This window comes from Aquarana catesbeiana, linkage group LG10 (genome assembly GCF_042186555.1).
Source record: "Aquarana catesbeiana isolate 2022-GZ linkage group LG10, ASM4218655v1, whole genome shotgun sequence".
In the NCBI taxonomy this organism is placed as follows: Eukaryota; Metazoa; Chordata; class Amphibia; order Anura; family Ranidae; genus Aquarana; species Aquarana catesbeiana.
Genome location: NC_133333.1, coordinates 110120999 through 110145583, shown reverse-complemented (window position 1 = coordinate 110145583; position 24585 = coordinate 110120999). Strand labels below are relative to the sequence as shown.

At 43.5% G+C, this 24585-nt stretch overlaps 1 protein-coding gene across 1 annotated transcript; it reads left to right on the top strand.

Moving 5' to 3' along the window:
* The first annotated feature begins 308 nt into the window (after nucleotides 1–308).
* Nucleotides 309–24135, top strand: LOC141110798 (serine/threonine-protein phosphatase 2A 65 kDa regulatory subunit A alpha isoform-like). The gene is made up of 4 exons (XM_073602424.1): nucleotides 309–509; nucleotides 17058–17148; nucleotides 20462–20562; nucleotides 23587–24135. The coding sequence occupies exons 1-4, from the start codon at nucleotides 432–434 to the stop codon at nucleotides 23593–23595; spliced, it is 279 nt and encodes a 92-aa protein (XP_073458525.1). The 5' UTR covers nucleotides 309–431; the 3' UTR covers nucleotides 23596–24135.
* The last annotated feature ends 450 nt before the right edge of the window (nucleotides 24136–24585 follow it).

Here is a 24585-nt window from a genome sequence, read left to right as displayed (position 1 = left end):
AGAAGTGGTTAATGTTGTCACCATGTATGCAGCACTTGTTTTTACACCAATTATCACTGCTGTCAGAGAACATTGCACTCTCACTTTAATAAAAGACATCATGGAATTCACTTACTATCCTGTCCCAAACTATATCCCAAATCCCAGCCCTGTCAGCACTTACACACCAAGCACAGCTCAGTATCTGCATAGGGCGCACAGGGCTCTACGCATGCGCAGTACTCCTTCACTTATCCGCCGCACTAGCGAAGCTCTGCAGCCTGACAGTGGGCGTGTCAACACAGCATTTCCATACCTTCCCTGTGCATTCCAACCACGCCCGCTGCGTCACTTCCGGGAACTGCCCCTCCTCCGCTCCCTGTGTGTGGGTCTGAGGCGGAAGCAGGCCTGGTGAAGTGGGCGAAGCGAGAGAAGCCGGTGTCAGTGTCAGAATGGCAGGAGCTGATGGAGACGACTCGTTGTATCCTATCGCGGTTCTTATAGACGAGCTGAGGAATGAGGATGTGCAGGTGAGGGGGGAAGCTACTGAATGAATGGAGAGAGCGGGGGCCGGGGATGCAGGCTGTCTCCGAAGCGAGGAGTCCCCCCTAACAAGCACCCCTCCCTCGGCTACTAGTGTGGTGACCCTCCAGCTGTGGAATAAGCGGGACACCGTGTGTGAAACGGCATTAGAACGCGTTTTGGGTGCTGTTCATTCTTAGGCCTGCTGCTGGTAATCGGACGTTTAGGAGCAGTTGGGCATTTTTTTCAGCTGCCCCTGAACTCTCCTCTTATCAGTACACAGGGTCCTTTCTAGGCAGGTGAGGTTAGAAGCATTTTTTGGAAAGCAAAATAAAAATGCGTTCAGAACAGGTTTTCAGAGGCATTTGAAATGCCTGTAACAGCGTGTAACTTGCGTTTAGCTGATAGGTGTGTTTAACCGCTTGCCGTCCAGCTGCCGTCATACTGCGACAGGTTGCCATGGCTGCGCGAATCGCCATAGGTGTACATTAGCTGTGCGTGACTGACAGCGGCGATGTCCGCCGGCCACCTGCGATCGCTCCACAGAGAGACAGAACGGAGATCTGTCAATGTAAATACGCAGATCCCCGTTCTGTCAGGGGAATAGAGAGAGATCTGCTGTTCCCAGTGATTAGATTGTAAGCTCTTCTGAGCAGGGCCCTCTTAATCCTCTTGTATTTTATTGTATTAGAACTGTATTGTCTCCCTTTTTATATTGTAAAGCACTGCGTAAACTGTTGGCGCTATATAAATCCTGTATAATAATAATAATACTCCCAGTCAGTCCACTCCCCCCCCACAGTTAGAAACACTTCCCTAGGGAACACTTAACTCCTTGATCGCCCCCTAGTGTTAACCCCTTCCCTGCCAGTGACATTTATATAGTGATCATTGTATAAATGTCACTAATCCCAAAAAGTGTCAAGTGTCTGCTGCAACGTCGCAGTCCCGCAAAAAAAATCTCTGATCACTGCCATTGCTAATAAAAAAAAAAAAAAAAATAAAAAAATCAATAATAAAAATGGCATAAATATATCCCCTATATTGTAGACGCTATAACGTTTGATAAAAACCAATCAATATACGCTTATTGCAATTTTTTTTACCAAAAAATCCATATTGACCTAAACTGATGAAGAAATTTGTTTTAGTTTTTTTTTTGAATTTTTTTGGGATATTTATTATTGCAAAAACTAAAAAATATTGTTTTTTCAAAATTGTCACTTTTTTTTTGTTTTATAGCGCAAAAAATAAAAAACACAGATTTGATCAAATACCACCATAAGAAAGCTCTATTTGTGGGTGGAAAGTGACATACATTTTGCCTGTGTACAACGTCACATGGCCGTGCAATTGTCAGTTAAAGTGAATTCTGACCACAAAAAACACTGAACACTGTTCAACGCACATAAACTCTGGGCATGTTTAGCTCTTCAGTGTTTAGTTTGATGGCCAGAATAAACAAATTCTGGCCAATAAAATAAACTTCAAACTCTGGTAAACTCACCAAAACAATTTTGAAAAAATGCAGCTTAGGAGAAAATAAACATTATAAACTTGCCTGTCAGGATAAAGAGCGTTTACAAGAAATCAGTGTGCATGTGGCCTTACTGGAACTCCAAACGCAATAAAAAAAGGCTTTTTATCGCAGGACTAGTCTAACACGCAGTGGAGTTTAGAAGCAGAAAAAACCCTAAAAGCTGCAAGTGCAGTGTTTGAGGCTGAAGGCCCCTTTCACACGGGCTGTCCAATCGAGTCCACCTGTCAGTTTTTCAGCGCACCTGATCGAACCCTCCAGTCTCTTCTATGGAGCAGCGGATCCGCTGACACCTGCCACCATCCAATCCTGTTCAGATTGGATGAAAATGGACAGGTGGTCTGTTTATATCTGATTGTCCCATAAAAGAGTGCAGGACTGTGTCTTATCTGCATAGCGGAGTGGACACGGACCTGTCATTCGCCTGCTCAGTAGGTATCGGTGGTGAGATCCCCCACTAAGCATAGCGGATTCTGCTTAGCAGAGGCACCCGTGTGAAATGCACAAAAAAAAGCTTGTTCAAAAAAGTACCCAAAGTCAGCTCCTACAAAGAGTACAGGAAATAGTTTGGCATGTTTGTGCTTAGGTCAGGCCATTCAGAGGAATAGATACAAAAATAAACAAATGCTCCTGGGTTTAAAAGATTGCCTTAGTGTAAATAGGGAATAAGATCTTCAGATATCTCAACACTGCATTAGCTGTGCTGTCACTCTCAACAGGTCAGGGGGAACCCAGAGGAAACTCTAAAAGAAAACAAGGACAGAGGGTGCACCAGCCTTGCGCATTACCTTTACATCGCTGACATTTATTTAACCACCTTAATACTAGGCACTTTCACCCCCTTCCTTCCCAGACCAATTTTCAGCTTTCAGTGCTCTCACGCTTTCAATGACAATTACTCAGTCATGATACACTGTACCCAAATGAAATTTTTATCATTTTGTTCACACAAATAGAGCTTTCTTTTGGTGGTATTTAATCACCACTAAGTTTTTATTTTTTGTCATATAGGCAAAAAAAGCGAAAATTTTGAAAAATATACAATATTTTCTACTTTCTGTTTTAAAAGAAATCCAATAAAATCCAATTTTGTCATAAATTTAGTCCAGAATTTATTCTGCTACATGTCTTTGGTAAAAAAAAAAAAATCCTGATAAGTGTATAATAATTGGTTTGTGCGAAAGTTAGAGTCTACAAGCTAGGCTACATATCAGTGATAATTGATCAATCCTAACGCACTGACGGCCTATCTCATTTCTTGAGGCCCTAAAATGTCAGGACAGTACAAATACCCCCAAATGACCCCTTTTTGTAAAGATCACAGTTCAAAGTATTTAGTAAGAGGCATAGTGATTTTTTTTTTTTTTTTTTGAAGTTACAATTTCTTGCCCACACATGACCTAGATAAACTTGGAATTGCACCCCAAAATATATTCTGCTACTTCTACCGAGTATGGCGATACCACATGTGTGAGACGTTGCCACAGCCTGGCCACATATAGAGGCCCAACATGCAAGGAGCACTGTCAGGCGTTCTAGGAGCATAAATTACACATTTAGTTTCCTGACTACCCATCACATTTTTGAAGGCCCTGGAGCACCAAAACAGTGAAATTACCCACAAAATGACTCCAGTTTTGAAAGAAAACGCGCCAATGTATATTCTACGAGGCATAATGAGTCTTTTGAACATGTTATTTTTTCCACAAGTTTTTGGAAAATGTCGAAAGAAAGTGAAAAATTGAAGATTTTTTCTTCTGCCAGCGCACCGCTTCCGTGTGAAAGCCCTCGGGCTTTCACACTGAATAAACAGCGGAGGCTGTTTAGGGGCGGTTTGCAGGCGCTATTTTTAGCGCAATAACGCCTGCAAACCGCCCCAGTGTGAAAGGGGCCTTATACAAGCTGTACACTCACTACTTTACATTGTAGCAAAGTGTCATTTTTTTTCAGTGTTGTCACATGAAAAGATATAAAATATTTACAAAAATGTGAGGGGTGTACTCACTTTTGTGAGATACTGTGTCTGTCTGTCTCTCTCCTCCACATTTTTGTAAATATTTTATTATATTTTTGTGTGTATATATGTATGAGGATACATTTGAAGTGTGTGTATATGATGTCTGGTTGCTTATGTCCCTAATGGGGAATGAAATATCTGTTTCAATGTATAATTATTTGTATTGGCCCTCCCACATGAGGGAGGGGTTCGAATCGCATGATCCAATTCATTTGATCCCAGTCATCTTATAAAAATCTTCTAGCTGCATTCCGAACTTAGCTCTGAAGAAGAGGGGATACCCCTCGAAACTCGTCAGCTTTCATCCCACCCAAGTTTACAGGCCAGCAGATCTTGCTGGATGATGCGTACGATGGACTTTTTTATTACCTGCTTGATTTTATCACTTGTTTGTGAGTATGCAATTTTACCTTTAAATAAATTTCAGTGTTGTAAAGGTGATGCACAAGGCTGGTGTGCCCTCTGTCCTTGTTTTCATTCAGAGGAATAGGCTGCCCTACACTGTTGCAAACAAACTGCTCAAAAGAGGGCAAAAAAAAGTGCCGCATCCCACATCTGTGCTTGGAGTAGGACTGCTCACACCGGGGTGTGGCAAAACACAATATCATTTTTTTGAAGACGCATGTAGTGTTAGCTTGGTTTTAAATACGATGGGTTATAATATAAAGCAATGCGCAGTGTGTTTTTCAATGCGGTTTCATCCCTGGTCATGTGATTTAAAACGGGGCACTCGAGATGCAGCAAGCAGGACTGTTTGAAAACTCACCGCACATATGTGAACAACTACAGAGGATGTAAAGGGGACTATTTCTGTCACACTTGGAAGGCACATTCTAGCCTGGTAAAAACGCACCGGTATGATCAGGGCTTTAGGTACAGAGGTGAGGAGGACCTCATGAATGTTTAGCCCCCATTAACACATTAGTGCATTTGCTGTCACGCTGGCATGCATGACATTGGAAATCACATTATTCTCCATGGCGCACATCAGTGCAGCGCATTTTTGAAAAGGTGCTGGTGCAAGTTTTTCGCCCCATATCTGTAAATAGAAACGCACCAAAAAGGTGTGTAAAATGCACTTTCATGCATTTTTTTAGTTTGTTTTTTGGCAGAGCTTTGTGTATAAAATCCAGTCTCCTCCTACAAAAAAGCATGAAGTGCGCATCAAAAACTCGCAGTGTCGCGCTACAAAAAAAAAAATTGAATAATGCATCAACTTGCAGCAGCACCAGTGTGAGCCCAGCCTAAGGCCACAGTCACACCTGCGTTTTAGCCTGACAGCAGGTACCTGCAAAAACCCCAGCTGGGGGTCCCGGTGATTAGCAGTGGGAGGCGACCCTATTGAAAGTAACGGGAGGCTGCTGGCTTTAGAGCTGGGCGATTTTCTAAACAAAAAAGAAAAAAAATCTGCGATATATATATATATATATATATATATATATATATATATATATATATATATATATATATATATATATATATATATTTTTTAAACTCTATTAACGATTCGAATCCGAGGCATCTGGCCTCGCGGACTAGGCCAAAACCTCGGCCTCACCTTAAAACTCCTGCCTGCAGCTCCTCAAGACCGGCGCGGTGAAAAAAAGAAAATCTAAAAAAAAACGATTTGCTTAAATTTTGAATCGATTTGACCTCTCAACTCGATTCAAGATTTATATCTATTATTTTTTTTTTTTTTTTTCCCAGCCGGCTTCTGCAGCTAATTTAATTCTCTCTCTCGCTTTTATTGGGGCTGCCCTTCGCAGCTAATCACCGGGACCCCGGGATCTCGCAGGTAAATGCTCTTGGGCCAGAATACAGATGTGCAGCCTAAAGCCACATACATAGTGTGGTTTTTTTTTTTTTTTTTGTTCAGCCCAGCAGGGCTGAACGTAAAAGACTGACAGCTCCAGTCGGAGCTGCTGTAACAATCCACCCTTAGTACAGCAATCTCCCCTGCTGTGCTCGTGTTCTGACAGGGGGACAGCCCCCTGAACATTCTGGCCAGTGCTCTCAGCCATTGACTCGGGCCCTGCCCCTTCGACAGAAGCCGGTCCGACTCCAGTACACGCGGGCTGATGCCGCCCAACATTTGTCCTGTGTGTACTATTCTTTATGAATGCTGTGTGTGTATAGCCTTATGGCCGGCACAGATGACTTCACTCCAATGCATGCTTAGGAGTGCAGTCATTCCAGCACACAGGCAGTCTACCAGAATGTGAATTCAGCTGCACAACTCAGTGTACTTTCCAAAGAGATGGCAAGCAGGCAGGTAAGTGTATTTAATTGCAGAAGAGACATCGCATGTCCTTCTGCCATATTGACTCTGCCTGCTCCCAATTTTTATTTAGGCCCCATTCGCACCTAGCATTTTGCAAAGGTAATTTTTTTTTTTTTTTTTGTCTCGCATAGGAAAACGTATTACTTTCAGTGGGCTGGATATTTTAGCAGGTTAGGGGAGAGGTTAGGACCATGGCACATGGTGAGACGGTTACTGAGTGAAACTTCACCCAAAAGGGGTGGTGGGGGTGTGGAAGGGGGTAGGTGAGGAGGAGCGTGAGACTGCTCCAAAGTTACATGTGGGTGTACCCTAAACATGTGGGCTCCATAAATGTGGGTGTAATATGTTACGAAAGGTGAACTTATCATTTAAGGCCCTTTAGTGTTAAAAGACCATTTCCCAGTTATGGGCCAGAAGTACTGAACTGTGTTGGGCTGTGGTAACTGAAAGCTTTCAAGATTACTTAAGCTTTTGCCCTAAATTCTACCTGGCTTTAATAGCGTTTGGATGTAGCTTCACAACTTTTCTAACTGGTGCAACTCAAAGCAATAGGTGAAATCAGTATCTAAGCTACTAATACCATCAAGGCAAATATGCTAAATCAAATCAAACCACTTTGATTCAGATGTTTAGAAGATTTAAAAGTTAATTTACAGTATTTCTGATTACCACTATATCCAATTACAGGAAGAAAGTGGATTTCAAAGGATGAATGCAGCACTAAGTAAAGTCAGGCCCTTGAATCTGCCCCTGTAAACTTCTGTGATTCTTATGCAGCACCATTGCTGGTGCAATGTTATGTCAGCTCCTGCCTTGTAACCTGTTTGTTGTGGCACATTCTTGCGTGAAGACATTGGTAAGGTGGGCAAAATTTTCTATGAGCCATTCTGGCAAAGAACTTGTCCCCAGTCTTCAGGTCTATGTGCCTACCCCAAAACACAGAATGCACAGTGGGAGTTGAAGGAAATACTGGCCTCATATAGCACTTTAAGGTGCAACTTCTTGAGCAACTGAACGGTTATTTAAAGCAACTCGGATTTGAATCAAAGCAGCTTAGAAGAAATGAAAATCTCACTGCATTGACTTGCTTATGAGTTTGATGTAAAAATGCATGGGCCCTTTCAGGTTCCTGTAGACCTGTACAAGCCCAATATGGTCCAGAGGTAGTTGGGAAGTGATGGCACATGTACAGCACTGAGTTGGATATTTATACTGTATATATAAATGTTTGTCCCTTTTCTCTGGGATCCTTTTGTGAGCTTCTCGGAAAGAAAAGGAAGGACAGTTCACTAATGCATAACAGATTGTTTACTATGTGGTCTTTAGAGTGATTGTAAAGTTTATGTATTTTTAATTACAAACATGTAGTACTTACCTGCTCTATGCAATGGTTTTGCACAGAGCACCTGGTTCCTCCCCTTCTCGGGTTCCCCACTGGCTCTCTGGGCTCCTCCTTATCGCCATGTGTCACTATAGGAAACGGCTTCCTTAGGTGGCACGCAGGCTTGAGCTGCCTCCTGAGCCATGCTCTGTGTCCATTGACACACATGCATAGTGCGGCTCGGCCCCACCCCCTACTACCTCTTCATTGGATTTGATTGACAGAAACAAGAGCCAATGGCTCAGAGGGGGGGGGGGGGCAGTAAATTTTAGGAAATTGCTATTGGGCAGGAAGGCACAGGACATTGCTATGGGGGGCATAGAACACTACAACGTGGGGGTTTAGGATTGCTTGAAATAGGATGTTCTGTTAGAGATAGACATTGCATATTTTTGTGTTCTTGTTGCAGAGAAGACCTATAACTTGTAAGGGAGCCAGCTACTCCTTCTTTTCAAATGAGTGTGTTCTTATTGTGCTTCCAGAAGATGACTTGCTGGTTTCATTAGATGTTCTCAGCACTGCTTTGGAGTGATGACTGTTATAAATACCAGCTTTTTTGAAACATGTACCCCAGCTGGTACATTTTCCCATTTCAGAGCTTGCCTCTGCTGGCAAATGGAAAATTATGATTTGTTCTAGAATGCTAGAATAGAATAGAAGCTGTACATAAAGCAGATCTGGGGAAGTAATTTAATTACTTCCAAAAGAAACCAGATTGTTTACAAATATTTTATTTTCAGCTGGGGTAACTGGTAAATGTCCATATATCAAGGGGTGCATGGGATAAGATGACCCAAAACCAGGGTGTGCCTGGTAAACACTGTCTTTAAAAGGGATACATCATAAAGTTAAAGTGATTTGTAAACTTCAGACATGAAATATAAACAGAATATATTTCTCTTTAGTGTGTACTTGTCTCAATTAAGAGCACGAAGTGTCAGTTTTGTCTGCTGCTGTTCCTCTGCTATCCACATCAATCACATTGACAGCCTCAGCTCTGGCGCTGTGTGAAGGGGGGGGGGTCTCCCCCTTCTCTCCCTTCTCTCCCTCCAATCAGCTAAGCTCCGCAGAGTAACTTCAGCTCTCCACCCCCTTTTTTCGGGAACTATCTGAGGAGCTGTATAGATTCAGCACTTTAAACGGATGTAGAGAAGAGCATACTTCAGATCAGCCTTTTTCAACCAGGGTGCCTTGTGGGTTCTTCAGGGGTGCTCTGGCAAAATGTCAAAAAATTTCCCTAAATTGTCAACAAGTGGGTGGATCAGGTTTTGCCTTTTTGTTAAACCAAGCCTCAGGTTTTTATTGTGTAGCAATAGAACCTTGGGCACTGTGTGGGCAAGATGCAAGCGTCTAAGAACCAGTGACATTATAGGTTAGATCATTGTTCTGCCCATCTCTGCAAAAATTAAAAGCCAGCAGCTACATATACTGCAGCTGCTGGCTTTTAATAATAGGACACTTACCTGTCCTGGAGTCCACCAACGTCAGCACCCCAGCTGATGTTTCCATCAGCTCTGTCGGGTGCTTGCTGCCGTCATTGCGGGTAAGGGAACCCGGCAGTGTAATGTAGCCTTACGGCTTCACACCGGGAACCCTACTGCGCATGCACGAGGCTCTGCTCCTCTCTCCTACTGGCCCGACGGCAGGGGGGAGGAGGGAGCCAAGCATTGACGTCATGGGCCCCCGGAAGTGGGAATAGGATACCTGTCAAAGACAAGTATTCGCTCCCCCCCGAAAGGTGCCAAATGTGGCCCCTGGGGGGGGAGGGGAGGAGACAGATCAGCAGAAGTTCCAATTTTAGGTGGAACTCTGCTTTAAGGTGAACATCAGGTGTCTGAGGACACCCTTGTTTGTCCCCTCCTCTGCTCTTCTTTCATCACTGAGGTCAAGTTTGCTAAGTGAGGGAGAAGAGAAACATTGGAATACTAGTCAGTATCGGTGTGCAAAGGTGTATTTGCTTTGTAAGAATATTTTACCTCTAATGTTGGGTGTCCTACATGTGTGGATGTTGCTGCAGTATGTAAAAAAAATTGTTTATTAAAATTTAGAATGGGGTACCTCGAGACTGTGTAATTTTAAAGGGTGCCTTGACTGCAAAAAGAATGCATTAAGGTGAAAAATCATGAGGGTTTACAACCTCTTTAAGCTAGAAGCTTTTTGGCTGCCATGCACAGCTGCACCAGATATTGCACTCTCTAGTTTTAATAAATCAGACCTATAAGAGATCCAAAATGTCTACCTTTTGCCATGTGTGCTTCTAACCAAGAATTCTATTTGCAACACTCCATAATTTTATGTATCACGTGGTTGGTTCTAAGAACTTTTTTTACAACAGCAGTCATTAAAGTTTAGATGTGCCTTATTAAAGATTTGGAGCTTAGGAATTTTGAAAGAGCAGCACTTTTTACTGGTGACGTGTTGAAACAAGTGCATGATGCCTGTGTGTGAGAACCATGCTTAGATTTCTAATTATGAGTTTTGGGGGTAGGACGCAGTTTTACAGCTCCACTGCTCTTCTAAAAAGTATACTTGTACGCAGCTAAACTCTGCGATTCCAGTTTTTATCAATTGGAACTTTGTTCGCAGGGATAGAAATGAAGGGAAGACTTCTCCAATGTGGACACAGCGATCAAAACAGAAGTTCTAATTCTTCACAATTTAAAATAAAAACTTTTAGTTAGAGTTCTACGTAAAAAGCAGTCCTTTTGTGCAATATGTGCACATTTCTCTATTTTGTTTTTATCTTTAAAGTGGAGTTCCACCTAAAAATGGAACTTCCACTTTTTGGATTCCTCCCCCCCCCCCTCCGGTGTCACATTTGGCACCTTTTCAGGGGGGAGGAGGGAGCAGATACCTGTCTAATACAGGTATTTGCTCCCACTTCTGCAACAGCTGGAGGTGCGCTAATTGCATATCCCTGGCATATACTTTCTAAGTTCTACCTGGTTGGACTACAGAACAACCTAACCGTTTTATGCTAAGAATATGACTGGAGGAAGAGGTGTTCTTTACAACACCAGAACAGAACTTAAGCAGGGAACTTTTTATGAATTTAGTGCAGCAGAAGCAGAATTGTCAGCTCGCCACAGGAAGTTAGGGGCTTGCCGGGGTTTGGCAGAATAAAAATGTATTTCTTTCTCGTACATCACGGGACACAGAGCCTCAGTAATTACTGATGGGTTATATAGGGTATCACTAGATGATTGGACACTGGCACACCCTAGACAGGAAGTTCAACCCCCCTATATAATCCCTCCCCTTACTGGGAATACCTCAGTTTTTTCGCCAGTGTCTTAGGTGTTGGTCACGTGTAAGATATGCTGTGCTGAGCTCCAAAGGAATATCCTATACTGGGGCAAGCCGTGCAACCGGATCCATTCAAAGTGCTTTTTTCAGGCCAAATTGGATGGTACCCGGGCCTCGTGTCTGAAGAAACAAGGTTTTACCTGTAACGCTTCTCTTTTTAGAGAGCTGGACCCCGGGATCCAGTATTTGATTTTTTTTCAGCCATATCCCTGGAGGGGTGCTTTACGGGGCCAGAACTGTGGATCCCCCTATTCAAGGGGGCCCCAGTTTCTGAAGGTTTTTTCAAATGGAGCCCACCGTGAGCGGTGAAGATTGGGTCTGTATACAGAACCCTGTAGCTGGATAAGGTAAGGGAGACTCCTCAGGAATTTTTTAATTCTAGTAGGTTTTCTCCTTAAAGTAAATGTATGCTATGCCTATTGTCGCCACCGGGGGCTGTCAAGAGCAGATACTTTTCATGCCTGTTTCGTTTCCGTCGGTCTCAGTGTCAGCGCTGTATGCTCCTCCCAGCCAGGCTCCAGGTAGGATGGTTAATGGGGGGTTCTTTCCTTAGGATTCTCCCCCATGGCTTAAGGGGGCTGGGATGAGCTTAAGTAAGGAGTGGTAATATACCGCACCACACGCCGCCGCCATTTTCGGCAGGTCATATCCACCGGCCTCCCTCTCTCCTCCGCCCCAGCCTCCCCTCCATGCTTGTCCCGAGGATCGGAGCCTCGGCCCGCGCGGGAAAGCACACGGTTTTGAAAAAACGAGGGGGGCGGCGGCGGAGGAGGGGGGCGGAGCATTAACGCAACGTCCGGCGTGATTAGACGACCACATCGCTGGCATGGCATTTCCCAGGCAGCATTTACTTAAGCACCAGACTGGGCATTGGTAGCAGCGGCAGTTGCTGAACTACATCGCTCAGCAGTCAGTGCTTTTTTGTGGTACCTCTACCTTTGTTGCTTGGCACTATGGGTAGAAGAGGGACAATTACCCTGAAAAATAGGGGCTCTAAGGGATCTCCCTCAGGCTCTGAGGACCTTCCCTCTGCAGCACCCCCCCCCCCCCCCCCCCCCGAAGGACCTGGGATGGCTGGCCAGTTTGAGCTGTTGGGGTCAGGGGCTGCATCTGCTTCTGGCACTTCAACCCCTGTATTCATTACGCAGGAGGTTTTTTCCTCAACCATTAATGGATTAGAGGAAAGACTAGTGGCCTTAATCGCATCTTCACTCGGTGGAAGAAAACGCACTGGGTCTCCCTCTGCCACCCAGGACCCTCAAGCGGAGGAACTCTGGGGGAAAAAGGAGAGGAATCCCCCTCAGAGGATCAGGATTAGACTAATGATTCCTCTTCTGAGGAATCAAGTGGAGAAGGGCCCTCTTCAGCTTCTCAGGATGAGAAGGTGTTAGTGCAAATTCTTGCTGGATTGGTCCGCTCCACATTCAAGTTACCCGTATCTGAGTCAGTTAAAGAACCCTCCTCTTCTTTGGGTTCACTGAAGCCTCCTCAAACTACACATGCTTTTCCTGTTCATAGTCTACTGGAAAAGCTTATTTTTTTCTGAGTGGGATCACCCAGATAAACATTTTTTTTTTTCCGCCTAAAGTTTGCAACACTTTATCCTATGGAGGAAAAATTTACAAAAATGTGGATATACTGGCAGTTGACGCCGCCATTTCCTCCGTAAATAAAAGTCTGACTTGTCCTGTTGACAACGCTCAGATGCTTAGTGATCCAAATGATAAAAAGATGGAATTCCTGTTAAATGTTTTTTTTTCCTTGCCCGGTTCAGTAGCTCAACCTGCAGTGGCAGCAATCGGAGTCTGTCAATACTTGAGAGACCATGTTAAACAAGTCCTCAAAGTTTTACCTGAACAGCAAGCCCGGGGGTTTCCCAACCTACCAGCGGCTTTATGTTTTGTTGTTGACGCAATTAGAGATTCTATCATCCAAACCTCTCGCCTTTCGCTTGGGTTGGTGCATATGCATAGACTCTTATGGTTGAAAAATTGGTCAGCCGCCGAATCACCATGTAAGAAGCTTCTGGCAGGATTTCCATTTCGTGGTGCAAGGCTGTTCGGAGAGGATTTGGACAATTATAGCCAAAAGATCTCTAGTGGGAAAAGTACTCTTACCAGTTAAAAAGGTGAGTAAACGTCCCTCTTTTAAACGGGCTCTTTCTCCAGTGCCAGGAGCATCAGCCTCCAGGCAGTCACGACGGCCTCCTCGGTCAGGCTCAAGACAAAAGAAGTCCTGGGGGAGGAAGCCTACTAGACAAGACGCTAAAGCCTCTTTATGAAGGGTCGCCCCCGCTCGCTCGGGTGGGGGGAAGATTGCTACAGTTCTCAAGGCTCTGGCGGGAAGATTTCCAGGACAGATGGGTGATCTCCACATTGACTCTAGGTTACAAACTAGAGTTACGAGAATTCCCCTCTCCTCATTTCCTCAGATCAAATGTCCCCAGAGAAAAAGAAGTGTCTTGTTCTAGCGTTGGAGCGACTATTGTCGCAAAAAGTTATCGTGGTTGTTCCCACGGAAGAGCAGGGTTTGGGGTTTTATTCAAACCTTTTCACTGTTCCAAAGCCAAATGGAGATGTCAGACCCATTCTGGATCTAAACCGATTCTTAAAGATTCGGTCCTTTCACATGGAATTAATCCGTTAGGTGGTCTCCATCCTACAAGGTGGAGAACTCCTGGCGTCAGTAGACATCAAGGATGCGTACCTGCATGTACCTATTTTCCCTGGTCATCAAAAGTACTTGCGTTTCGAAGTAGAAAAACGCCACTTTCATTTTATAGCTCTGCCTTTCGGGCTAGCCACTGCACCTCAGGTGTTTACAAAGATCTTGGCTCCTCCTCTGATTTAAAGGCCCAAGGTATAACAGTGATAGCATACCTAGACGACCTGCTCTTGATAGACTGGTCGGTAGCCCGCCTGGACCAGAACTTTGTCACCACAGTCGACTACTTGTAATACCTAGGTTGGATTCTCAACTTAGAGAAGTCTTCTTTAAAACCAGTAAGAAGACTAGAGTATTTGGGCCTGGTCATAGATACAAGCCAAAAGAAGGTATTTTTACTTCAGGCAAATATTCAGGAACTGATTCAAGGAACTGATTCAGGTAGTCAGGGCAAAGAAGGGTCCCTCTGTTCCCCTTTTGTATGAGGCTGCTGGGAAAGATGGTGGCTTCGTTCGAAGCCCTTCCCTATGCTCAGTTTCATTTGAGACTGCTGCAACACGGTATCCTGTCTGCCTGGAACAAAAAGGTACAGCCGTTTGCCGATGCGTCTTGTCTCCTACAGTGGGTCAGAGCCTCAGTTGGTGGTTAATACCCGAAAATCTGCAAAAAGGGAAATCCTTTTTACCGGTTACCTGGACAGTGGTAACAACGGATGCCAGTCTTTCTGGCTGGGGAGCAGTTCTGGAACAGTCAGCTGTCCAAGGGAGATGGTCCAAAACCGAGAGGACCTTACCTATCAAGGGCCAGGTCTCGGCTTTGTCAGTATTATTTGAACGGCCACTTGCTTCACATTCTTTGGTCCGAAGCTTTATGCAGGAGGTAACGTGTCTTAATCCTCCGGTTAAGGCGCCCCTAAACCCCTGGGACTTGAATTTGGTTCTGTCAGTTTTACAGAAACAGCCTTTTGAACCAATACGTCAAATTCACTTGGTCTTGTTGACAAGAAAATAAATTTTTCTGGTAGCCATTTCTTCTGCTAGAGTATCAGAATTAGCAGCTCTTTCCTGCAAAGAGCCTTACTTAGTCATGCACAAGGATAGAGTGGTATTGCGTCCTCATCCTAGCTTACTACCAAAGGTGGTTTCAGATTTTTATCTAAACCAAGATATTGTTCTGCCTTTTTTTCCAGACCCCTGTTCTACGGAAGAGAAGTCACTACATTCTTTGGATGTAGTGAGAGTAGTCAAAGCCTATCTGGAGGCAACTGCCCAAGTTCGCAAAACTGATGTTTTGTTTGTGTTGCCAGAAGGTCCCAATAGAGGACAGGCAGCGTCAAAGTCTACCATTTCAAAATGGATTTGGCAAGTGATTGTTCAAGCTTATGGTTTGAAACAGAAAATTCCGCCTTTTCAAATCAAGACGCACTCCACACGGGCTATTAGTGCTTCGTGGGCAGTGCATCACCAGGCTTCTATGGCTCAAATCTGTAAGGCCGCAACCTGGTCTTCAGTTCATACATTCACCAGATTTTATCAGGTGGATGTAAGAAGGCATAAGGATATCGCCTTTGGGCGTAGTGTGCTGCAGGCAGCGGCAGTGGCGTCTCCAGCTTTCAAATTTAGGGGGGGCACATGGGGGGACAGGGACAAAAGTAGGGGGGCAACTATAAAATGTGTGTGTGTGTGTGTATATATATATATATCTCCTGGGGCCCTTTACTACGACCCCACAACGGGCCCTTTCACATGTTCTGCAGTGAGCTCCCTTCCTACTGTATTGGGGTCCCCCAGGGTGGCAGAAAACAAGAGATTTATGTCACCAGCATATCAAGAAAATATAAGGATCCAAAGCAGTGGGAGAACTATCAGGGTTGCAAAGGTTGTCTTGCCTCCGGGCCCTGGTGTTCTGCCACTGTGGGGTTCCCCAGCCTCCTCTTGCTGTCCTGCCCCTGCTATTGACAGCTCTGGTCTGGCATCTCTTGGAATTTACAGGCTGGTTCTCCTGTCCTAAGGACGGGAGAAATCAGTCTGTTTTTTCAGTAACTGAAAGTCCTGGTGGAGTCCTTCCTGCAACTCGCTCTTCTCCCTGCCAATGAGGATGCAGGTGAAGGAGCAGATCAGGCGGCCGTGGTTGTGTTAACGCTCGCATTATGCAGTGTCAGCGAGCAGGGGAGGGGGAAGGAATCACCCGCAGGAGCTGACTGGGGACTCTCTCCCTCTTAGACATTGATTTTTTGTAAAAAAAAAATTTTCTTTTTTTTGGGGGGCACATGGTGGGGCACAGCATAATGTTGGGGGGGTCAGGGCCCCCTCTGGCCCCCCCCTAGGGTCGCCATTGGGCAGCGGTACGAGGTCCTCAGGTCTGATTACACCCTACTTTTATTATTGTTCCCCTCCCCTCAGATAGCATTGCTCTGGGACATCCCATCAGTAATTAATGAGGCTCTGTGTCCCGTGATGTACGAGAAAGAAAATAGGATTTTTATAACAGCTTGTAAAATCCTTTTCTTTTGAGGTACATCACGGGACACAGAGGTCCCACCCCTCTTCTATTACACAAAACTGAGGTATTCTCAGTAAGGGGAGGGATTATATAGGGTGTTGAACTTCCTGTCTAGGGTGTGCCAGTGTCCAGTCACCTAGTGATACCCTATATAACCCATCAGTAATTACTGAGGCTCTGTGTCCCGTGATGTACCTCAAAAGAAAAGGATTTTACAGGTAAGCTGTTATAAAAATCCTATTTTTTTTTTTTTTTTTTTTTTTTTTAACAGAGTGTGTATTGCAAAATTGTCTTTTTTTTTTTTTTTTTTCCTGCGCATGATTCTGCAATGTAGTATTCTGCATGGGGAAAAAAACTGACATGATATGAACATTGGTGTGAACAGAGCACATAACTGACGTACAAGAAAAATGATGTCAACGTGCATAAAAAAACTCACTGAAACGCACATGAAAACTAATGCGAAACTGATGTCTCTGCAAGTAAAATCTGCGCAGTTTCGCCATCAGTTTTCATGCATGTATGGTGTGAACGTGCCCTACAAAAGATGGTGCTTTCTGGGGAAAATCTGTAGAGGCTGGAAGTATGCAAAAGACAAATCAGGAAATGGTTGCCTGTATGCTCTTCACACACATTACGATCTGATCATACAATCTTGTTTGGATTTTCTGTGTAGTGCAATATTCTTCCTTTACTGGAAATACATTTAGTTAGGACTGGTAAATGTAAAGGAGATCAGATTGTAGTGTGTGGTTTGTAATGATATGGAAAGAAGAGATCATTGATATCCTGACAAATTTACTTTTCTTTATGGCTGTAAAGACTTGTAGTTATGTTTTACTGAATTTTTAACTTTTTTCTCCCACAGCTGCGTCTTAACAGCATTAAGAAGTTGTCTACTATAGCCTTGGCTTTGGGGGTGGAAAGAACTAGGACAGAACTGCTGCCATTCCTTACTGGTAGGTATTTTTATATAGCCATGAGTGTTGGTCTCTGCAAGATGTCCTACTTGGTAAGAGTATATGTTGGGACAAATAAGGCCTTCTTAATACTGTTATCACAATGTTGAAAGTAAACTTGGAGAGTATGGGAAGCGGCTAGGCGCAGATACTTGAGACCTGGCCAATTGTCTCCAGCTCATCCCCTATGGGGGAACCCACGACTTAAACACTTCCGTATGATACCGGACCCACAGGTGTGGGCCAGATATGGTGTAACCTTGTTGGAACACGTAATGTCTGGGGGTCAACTGCTCTCCTTGCATGAGCTTACGGCTAAATTTGGACTGCCCCGTTGGATGGGGTTCCGATACCTACAGCTGGGACATGCGGCCAGGGCTCAATTCCCGCAAACTCCCCTGTTACAGACGGACCCCATTGAAGATCTCCTATCTCCTGGAGACTTGTCGAAACCCTTATCCTCTCTATATAATGCGTTGCTGGGAAGAGATTCCCCTAAGATTAATGAATTATGGGAAAAATGGCGGGCTGATATCCCGTCGCTGGATAGGGAGGGATGGGAGGACTGTCTAGAGTATGGCCCGAAACTAGTGATAGCATCCAAGGACAAACTGATTCAAGTTAAATTTATACACAGGGTCTACTATACCCCGCAGAGACTCCATCGCATTTTTCCTGAGAGAGACCCCATGTGTCCTAAATGCAAAGTCCATATAGGCACATATATGCATATGTTCTGGGAGTGTCCAGTTGTTGCACTGTTTTGGACTAAGATCATAGGTGAAGTCAACTCCAGATTGCAGACCACTGTTCCGCTCTTGCCGGCCATGGCGTTGCTGGGGATACATGATGATGAGCAAAGGCCATATCATCTTAAATTACTGATTTCCTTCCTTTTCTTCTATGCCAAAAAAGAAATACTCATGAAATGGATAGATTCTTCCCCTCCATCCTTTTCAGCCTGGGAGGCACAGATTGAGGCAGTAATCCCCATGTATAAAATGACATATATAAACCGTGGCTGTCCGTGGAAATTCGAAAAAATTTGGGCTCCGTGGATGGCCTCGTAGAGAAATATTCAGTTCCTTACGTTTATTTGCCCCAATAGGGAAGGGTTTTGGAGGGTGGAGGGTGGACGGTACTTGTTGAGAATGGTACTATTAACCTTACGTATTGGTTGCAGGTTTTGCATATTAATTTACCTATCCTCAAATATATTATCTACGTATGTAATGTATTGTACTCTGTTGAATGGTATTCTGTAATTCTGATTATCTATTACAACAATAAAACACCACTGTTTTTGTTAAAAAAAAAAATGTTGAAAGTAAAAAAATTGTCAAAAATGTATATGTATTCTGTAGAATAACCACTTCCCTTCACTGAAGCACTCATTAATGTGGAGGGGTGTCCACATTATATTTGATCATATAAGTCGATGTGATAGTCACAGCCCTTTGGTCATATAATGTATGTTGAATTATATTAACTATAGCCTATACTATATGCCTTCCTTTATTAATCACTTCCCATCCGGGCCAATTCTGGAACTTCAACCCTACATGTAAGAAAAAAAAAAATCATAATTTTTTTTTCCTACAAAATGACTTTTTTTTTTTTTTTTTTTTTTAGCAGAGACCCTAGGACAGTGATGGCGAACCTTAGCACCCCAGATGTTTTGGGACTACATTTCCGATGGTGATTCAACTACACTGCAGAGTGCACAAGCATCATGGGAAATGTTGTTCCAAAACATCTGGGGTGTCAAGGTTTGCCATCACTGCCCTAGGGTATAAAATTGTGGTCTTTGCAACTTTTTATGTCACACTGTATTCTCGCAGCGATTTTTCAAACGCGTTTTTTTGGAAAAGAAATGGTTTAAAAAAAATAGAAAAGTTAGCCCAGTTTTTTTTGTATAATGTGAAAGATGATGTTATGCCAACATGTCACACTTTAAAATTTCACACACTCCTGGAATGGCGTCAAACTTTGGTACTTACAAATCTCCATAGGTGATGTTTTACTTTTTTTTTACAGGCTACCTGTTTAGAGTTATAGGGGAGGTCTTGGGCTAGAATTGTTGCACTTGCTCTAACGCACGTGACGATATCTCACATGTGTGATTTGAATGCTTCTTACATATGTGGGCACGACTTGCGTATGCTTTAGCTTCTATCTATGCGCGAGCACACGGGGTTGCTTTAAATTTTTTTAATTTTACTTAAATGTTTTTATTTTTACACTTTTTCTTTTTTTTCTTTCTTTTTTTTTTTTTTTTTTTTACATGTCTTTGGTAAAGAAAAAAATCTCAATAAGTGTAATATTGATTGGTTTATGCAAGCGTTATAGCGCCTACAAACTATGGTATATACTGGAATTTGTTTTTCATACTAGTAATAGCAGCGTTCAGTGACTTGAGAACCAAACCAGTGTTTGTGTACTGTGAGGTGCTTTTACTAAGGTATGTGGCCATTTTTATTCCCTGCTTTGCAGAGGGAAAAAGGTCACATCCCCACTGACAGGACAGAGCTCTGCATTGTTTACGTAGTCAACAGAGTACATATGTTTACATATGCAGAGCTCTGTCCAGTCTTCCTTCTTGCCAATTAGCGGGTGCTGAAACTTACCTTTCAGGTTACTGGTAACACACTATTTCTGGTTTCGCTAGGATATTGCACGTTGCAGACAATCATTGATTAGTGGAGCTTTGTTGCTATTCTCCGGCTGTTACTTGACGAAGTAGACCTCTATAAACAACTCACCGAGCTTTATTCCCAATTCCCTAGCCCACAATTTTTACACTATTTTAGTTTGTGTTTGGGCTCTTTGACATGTGCGGCCCGTTCAGATCCGCCTGTCAGTTTTCTCAGCGGATCTGAACGGTCACTCCATACATCTCTATGGAGCGACGGATGTCAGTGGTGACATGTCCGCTGACATCCAATCCACCCCGATCCGATCCGCTCTGCAAAATCCAGACAGATGGAAACCATGTTTTCCATCCGTCTGGTGTATCGGATGAAAACGGACAGGCGGTTCGTAATCATCCGATTCTCCCCACCATAGAGGAGAGCGTAGATCTGACAGGTCTGTCCCTGCGCAGTGTGCAAAGACAGACTTGTCATCCGCCGGCTCAGCGGGGAACAATGGAGCGATCCCTGCTGAGCAAGCGGATGGCTGAATACGGATCTGCACATGTGAAAGGGGCCTAAATGTAGTTTTCTACATCATTATACCTTTGAATATTTTTGTTTATAAAGAAAAAAAGACATCTAATAGTACGTTTGTTTACATGGTGTGTTGTCCATTCCAGACACTATATACGATGAAGATGAAGTACTTCTGGCCCTCGCTGAGCAGCTGGGAAGCTTTACTTCTCTGGTTGGTGGACCTGAGTTTGTCCACTGTCTTCTTGTAAGTACATACGCTTTTTGAAAACTTTTAACAGTAACAAAGTTAACTCATCAGCTTTATACCGTCATACTAAAGTTCAATATACGTTATCTTAAAGGACAGCTGTTACAGTCCTGTGAAGCAACTGTTGGTGCCATGAGTGTAAAGTGCTTGGCATGCTAGAAATCCTGCGGCTGCCCTGTTTCCGCTTCTCTTCTTTGGAAGAGACTCTGCCTTTGCGATAGCTGCATGTCTGCTATAAACATCCCCTGTCTGACTTACTGAATACGTGGTTGAAAAATATATCTGACTTATTTCAGCTGCCGAATGGTTTTTATCTTCAGCTAAACATACTTGGGTTCTGGACTTCTGTTTGTCGCTATTGCAGTTAAACAATACAGAGTGGTCAAGGGCCCGCCCGTGTCTGTGTTTGGGAAGTTAAAGAGCAGCAGATCACCCTGTGATCTACTCCAGGGGTCTCCACACTTTCTAAACAAGGTGCCAGTTTACTGTTCTTCAGACTTTAGGGGTGAGGTTCGTGGAGGTAGAAAATGTGCCAACATCATTGGGACAAAAAATGTTCTAACACCTGTGGTCAGTAGGAGGAAGTATCCCATCTTTGGTATTAGTGGGAGGAATAGTGCCCCACTGTTGGTGACAGCTAAAAGAATGGTTTCTCGTTGTTGGTGTCAATGGGAGGAATAGTGCCCCTAGGGCCAGATGAAGGCAGGTAGAGGGCCACGTTCGTCCCACACGCTGCCATTTGGAGACCCCTGTTTTCATGTAGGCATCTTCACAATGTAGCACTGTGCAAAGCAGCAGAAAGCTGCTTGGTTTCAACGACCTGCTAATCTGCCTTTATGCTCCTACTTGTGAGCAGGAACAGGTCATATTATAGGGATGCAACAGGACTTCTAAGTGGTCAAAGACTCGCTGCTGGATCTCACTGGAAATCTAGATGACATTTTAGACAATACAGAGTTTTTTCACTTTCATGAGGAAGTCCTTGTAAAAATAAACCAAACATCAGCACAGCGCCCCTTATGTACAATGGGTATAGAAAAGAATCAAACCCCCCCCCCCCCCCCCCTTTAAAATAATCACATTCACAATCTTTGTAGCCTGAAGTGAAAACAGATTGCTTTTGTTTTATTCAGCTGTATTTATTCAGTGTAACTTATAACATCCAAGTTAAAGATATAACACCAACATGTCAGGAAAAAAAACCTAAAACACAATAACTGAGTTGGAAAAAGGATCTCCCCCCCCCCCCCCCTCCTAAAAATGACTTGTAAACTCAATCAGGTGTAGCTAATCACTTTCTCAATGGCACACAAAGCCATTTGACTTTCAACTGTGAGCAGCTGTGGTCATATTAATTAGCTTAGCATGAAAATAGCTTCCCTGGAGCATTTCCATCCCTGGTAGTGCAACTGAGGCAAAAAATCAACTTTGGGTGACAAGGCACTGTTAACAGGAAAAAGTTGTGGGCAAGCACAAGTAGACATCAGCCGATTTTTGGCATTTTTTAATTGATCGGCATTGGCCGATTTTGTGCTTCAAATTAGGCCGATTCATTTATGCACTAGCTGGTTCACACAGGGGCGATCCAACTTGCGGGGTGACACAGCGCGATTTGCAAATGACTCCTGTAATAGAAGTCAATGCAAGTCGTCTGAAGTCTCCTGTTGGAGCGACTTGAGTCTCTCCTATCTGGGCAGCCTGCCAATTCTGAGAACATCGCTGATAAAAGAAGCCAAGAGATGCAATGTTTCTACTTATCAAAGGAATGAACTCTGGTGTGTAGAAGATCTCAGTTTAACCATTTAAAAACTAAATCTTTTCTGACATGTGTTGCTTACAAGTAAAAATCCAGCATTTCCCAAGGTGTCTTTCAGGACAGCACCTGAGAGATAGTGACTCCTCCCACCGGACCACAGGAAACACCTTCTTCCTCCAGCTCTTTAAAGAGAGGCACCTCCCTACCACACTTCAGTTTTTGTGTTTTCTCCAGCCTGGAGGGAACCTCTTTAAGAAGGGGAGCCAGGATCTCTTGGGTGTTCCTGAGAAATGGGGCCTCCTCTCTTAATTCTTTCCTCCTTTAAGACCCTTTGTCCTCCCATCCTACCAGCGGTAGCACTTCGGGTTCCTCTTCCCCCTTTGGTGCTCGGTGAGAGACGGAGATCCGGTGGCCTGCAATGTCCTGGGAGGCGGCGGCCGTGCGTGCACCTTTGCCATTTTGCCATTCACAGTGTCAGAACCAACATAATTTCTAGTGTGGACGCAGGGGGGAGGAGGCAGGACAAGCTGGCGCCTATTTCGACAGCGCTTCTGGGCTTCCATAGTGCCACTGCACCGGACCGGAAGCGGTATGTGAAGCCATAAGTTGAACGCTGCACACTTGCCATGGTGGAAGCAGCGGTGGGGACAGGCACCAGCAAGGCTCAGGTAGGAGGTAGTTAAGTCTGCCTATTCCCTTACCTGTTCTGGTCTCTCTCTTTCTTTTTACCTTTTCCTCCTAGTGGCAAGGGACCTGTCTGGGCACTGGAGGTTACCTGTTTCTTCTTAGTGTACCTGTGGGGTGGTCCATAGAAGCAGAGACTGGGTCTCACTAAGGGTCCCCTGGAAAATCACTTAGAATCCCCAAACTATATATATATATATATATATATATATATATATATATATATATATATATATATATATATATATATAATTTTTTAGCAGAGACCATAGAGAATAAAATGGCGGTTGTTGCGGTTATTTTATGTTGCACTCAATTTTTTGGGGAAAAATACTCAAAATAAAAAAAAAAAAAAAAACGGTAAAGTTAGCCCATCCTCTCTTTTTTTTTTTTTTTTTTTTTTTTTTCTTTTCGTCCAAAAGTTTTGATTACCTGTTTTTTGTGTATTTAATATTTTAGTATACTTTTTTTTTTTTTTCTAAATTATACCTACAAATGCACTGATTGGAGGCTTGTTGTGTTTTTAGTAAATGTTTATTATAAGACATTTTCTGTATTGCTTCTTATTACTTAACTGTTAGATTTTATGAGATGAAGGAGAAAAAAAAAAAGGAAAAATCGGCCTAACATCGCTGCAAAAAAATCGGCATCATCTATCGCCCGCTGCGATTTCTAAATATCGGCATCAGCCAGAGAAAAACCCATATCTAGGCAGAAATCAGGAGATGGATACAAAAAAAATTCAAAGGCTTTATCAATTCCGAGAAGCTCAGTGAAGTCTTTTAGGAAGTGGAAGGTATTTGGTACAATACAGACCCTCCATGGATCAGGACAGATGAAAGAGCCAGGAGGATACTGGTCAGAGAGGCTACCAAGAGGCCTACAGCAACTCTGAGGGTTGCAAGGAAGAAGCCCCTCTTCAAAAAAAGGCCACATTCAGTCACAACTGAGCTTTGGAAAAATGCACCTTGAAGATTCTGAGGCCACACGGAAAAAGGTGTTCTGTTCAGATGAGACTAAAATTGAATTATTTTGCCTCAATGCCAAACAATATGTCTGGCGGAAATCCAATACAGCTCACCATCCAAATAACACCATTCCTAAAGTAAAGCGAGGAGGTGGTAATATCCTGTTGTGGGGATGTTTCACTGGAGAACTTGTCAGGATAGAATGATAAATGGATTGATCAAAATACATTTACATTTTTGAGAAAAATCTGCTGCCCTCTGGCAGAAAGTTGTCAATGGGAAGATGATCCGTGAAAAATGTAGCGCTAAAAATATAAAACAATAAACAAACATTGAACAATATATCAAGTATTGTGTGTAAATAATACAAACTTTGATAAAAATCAATCTCAAATATAATGAATATAAAACAGAACCTGTATATAATGAGTAGAAACACTGGTAAAAAAAAAGTCCCAAAGGTGAAACAATCCTATGGTAAACATACGGAGTCCACCAGCAAAAGTTGTTCCTCAGAAGTGTTGTACAAAGGCCTCAGCAGGCATGTAGAGCATCAGGGATAGTGTGTCCTCCATCCAAGATAAGGGGTATACACTCTCTTACCGGAAATAG

What these genes read in the sequence shown, in the direction of transcription:
- LOC141110798 (XM_073602424.1), top strand. Translation starts at nt 432, where the DNA reads ATGGCAGGAGCTGATGGAGACGACTCGTTGTATCCTATCGCGGTTCTT. An exon ending in TGAGGAATGAGGATGTGCAG is followed by an intron (nt 510 to 17,057) that starts GTGAGGGGGGAA and finishes TTTCTCCCACAG; the next exon opens with CTGCGTCTTAACAGCATTAA. An exon ending in ACTGCTGCCATTCCTTACTG is followed by an intron (nt 17,149 to 20,461) that starts GTAGGTATTTTT and finishes TGTCCATTCCAG; the next exon opens with ACACTATATACGATGAAGAT.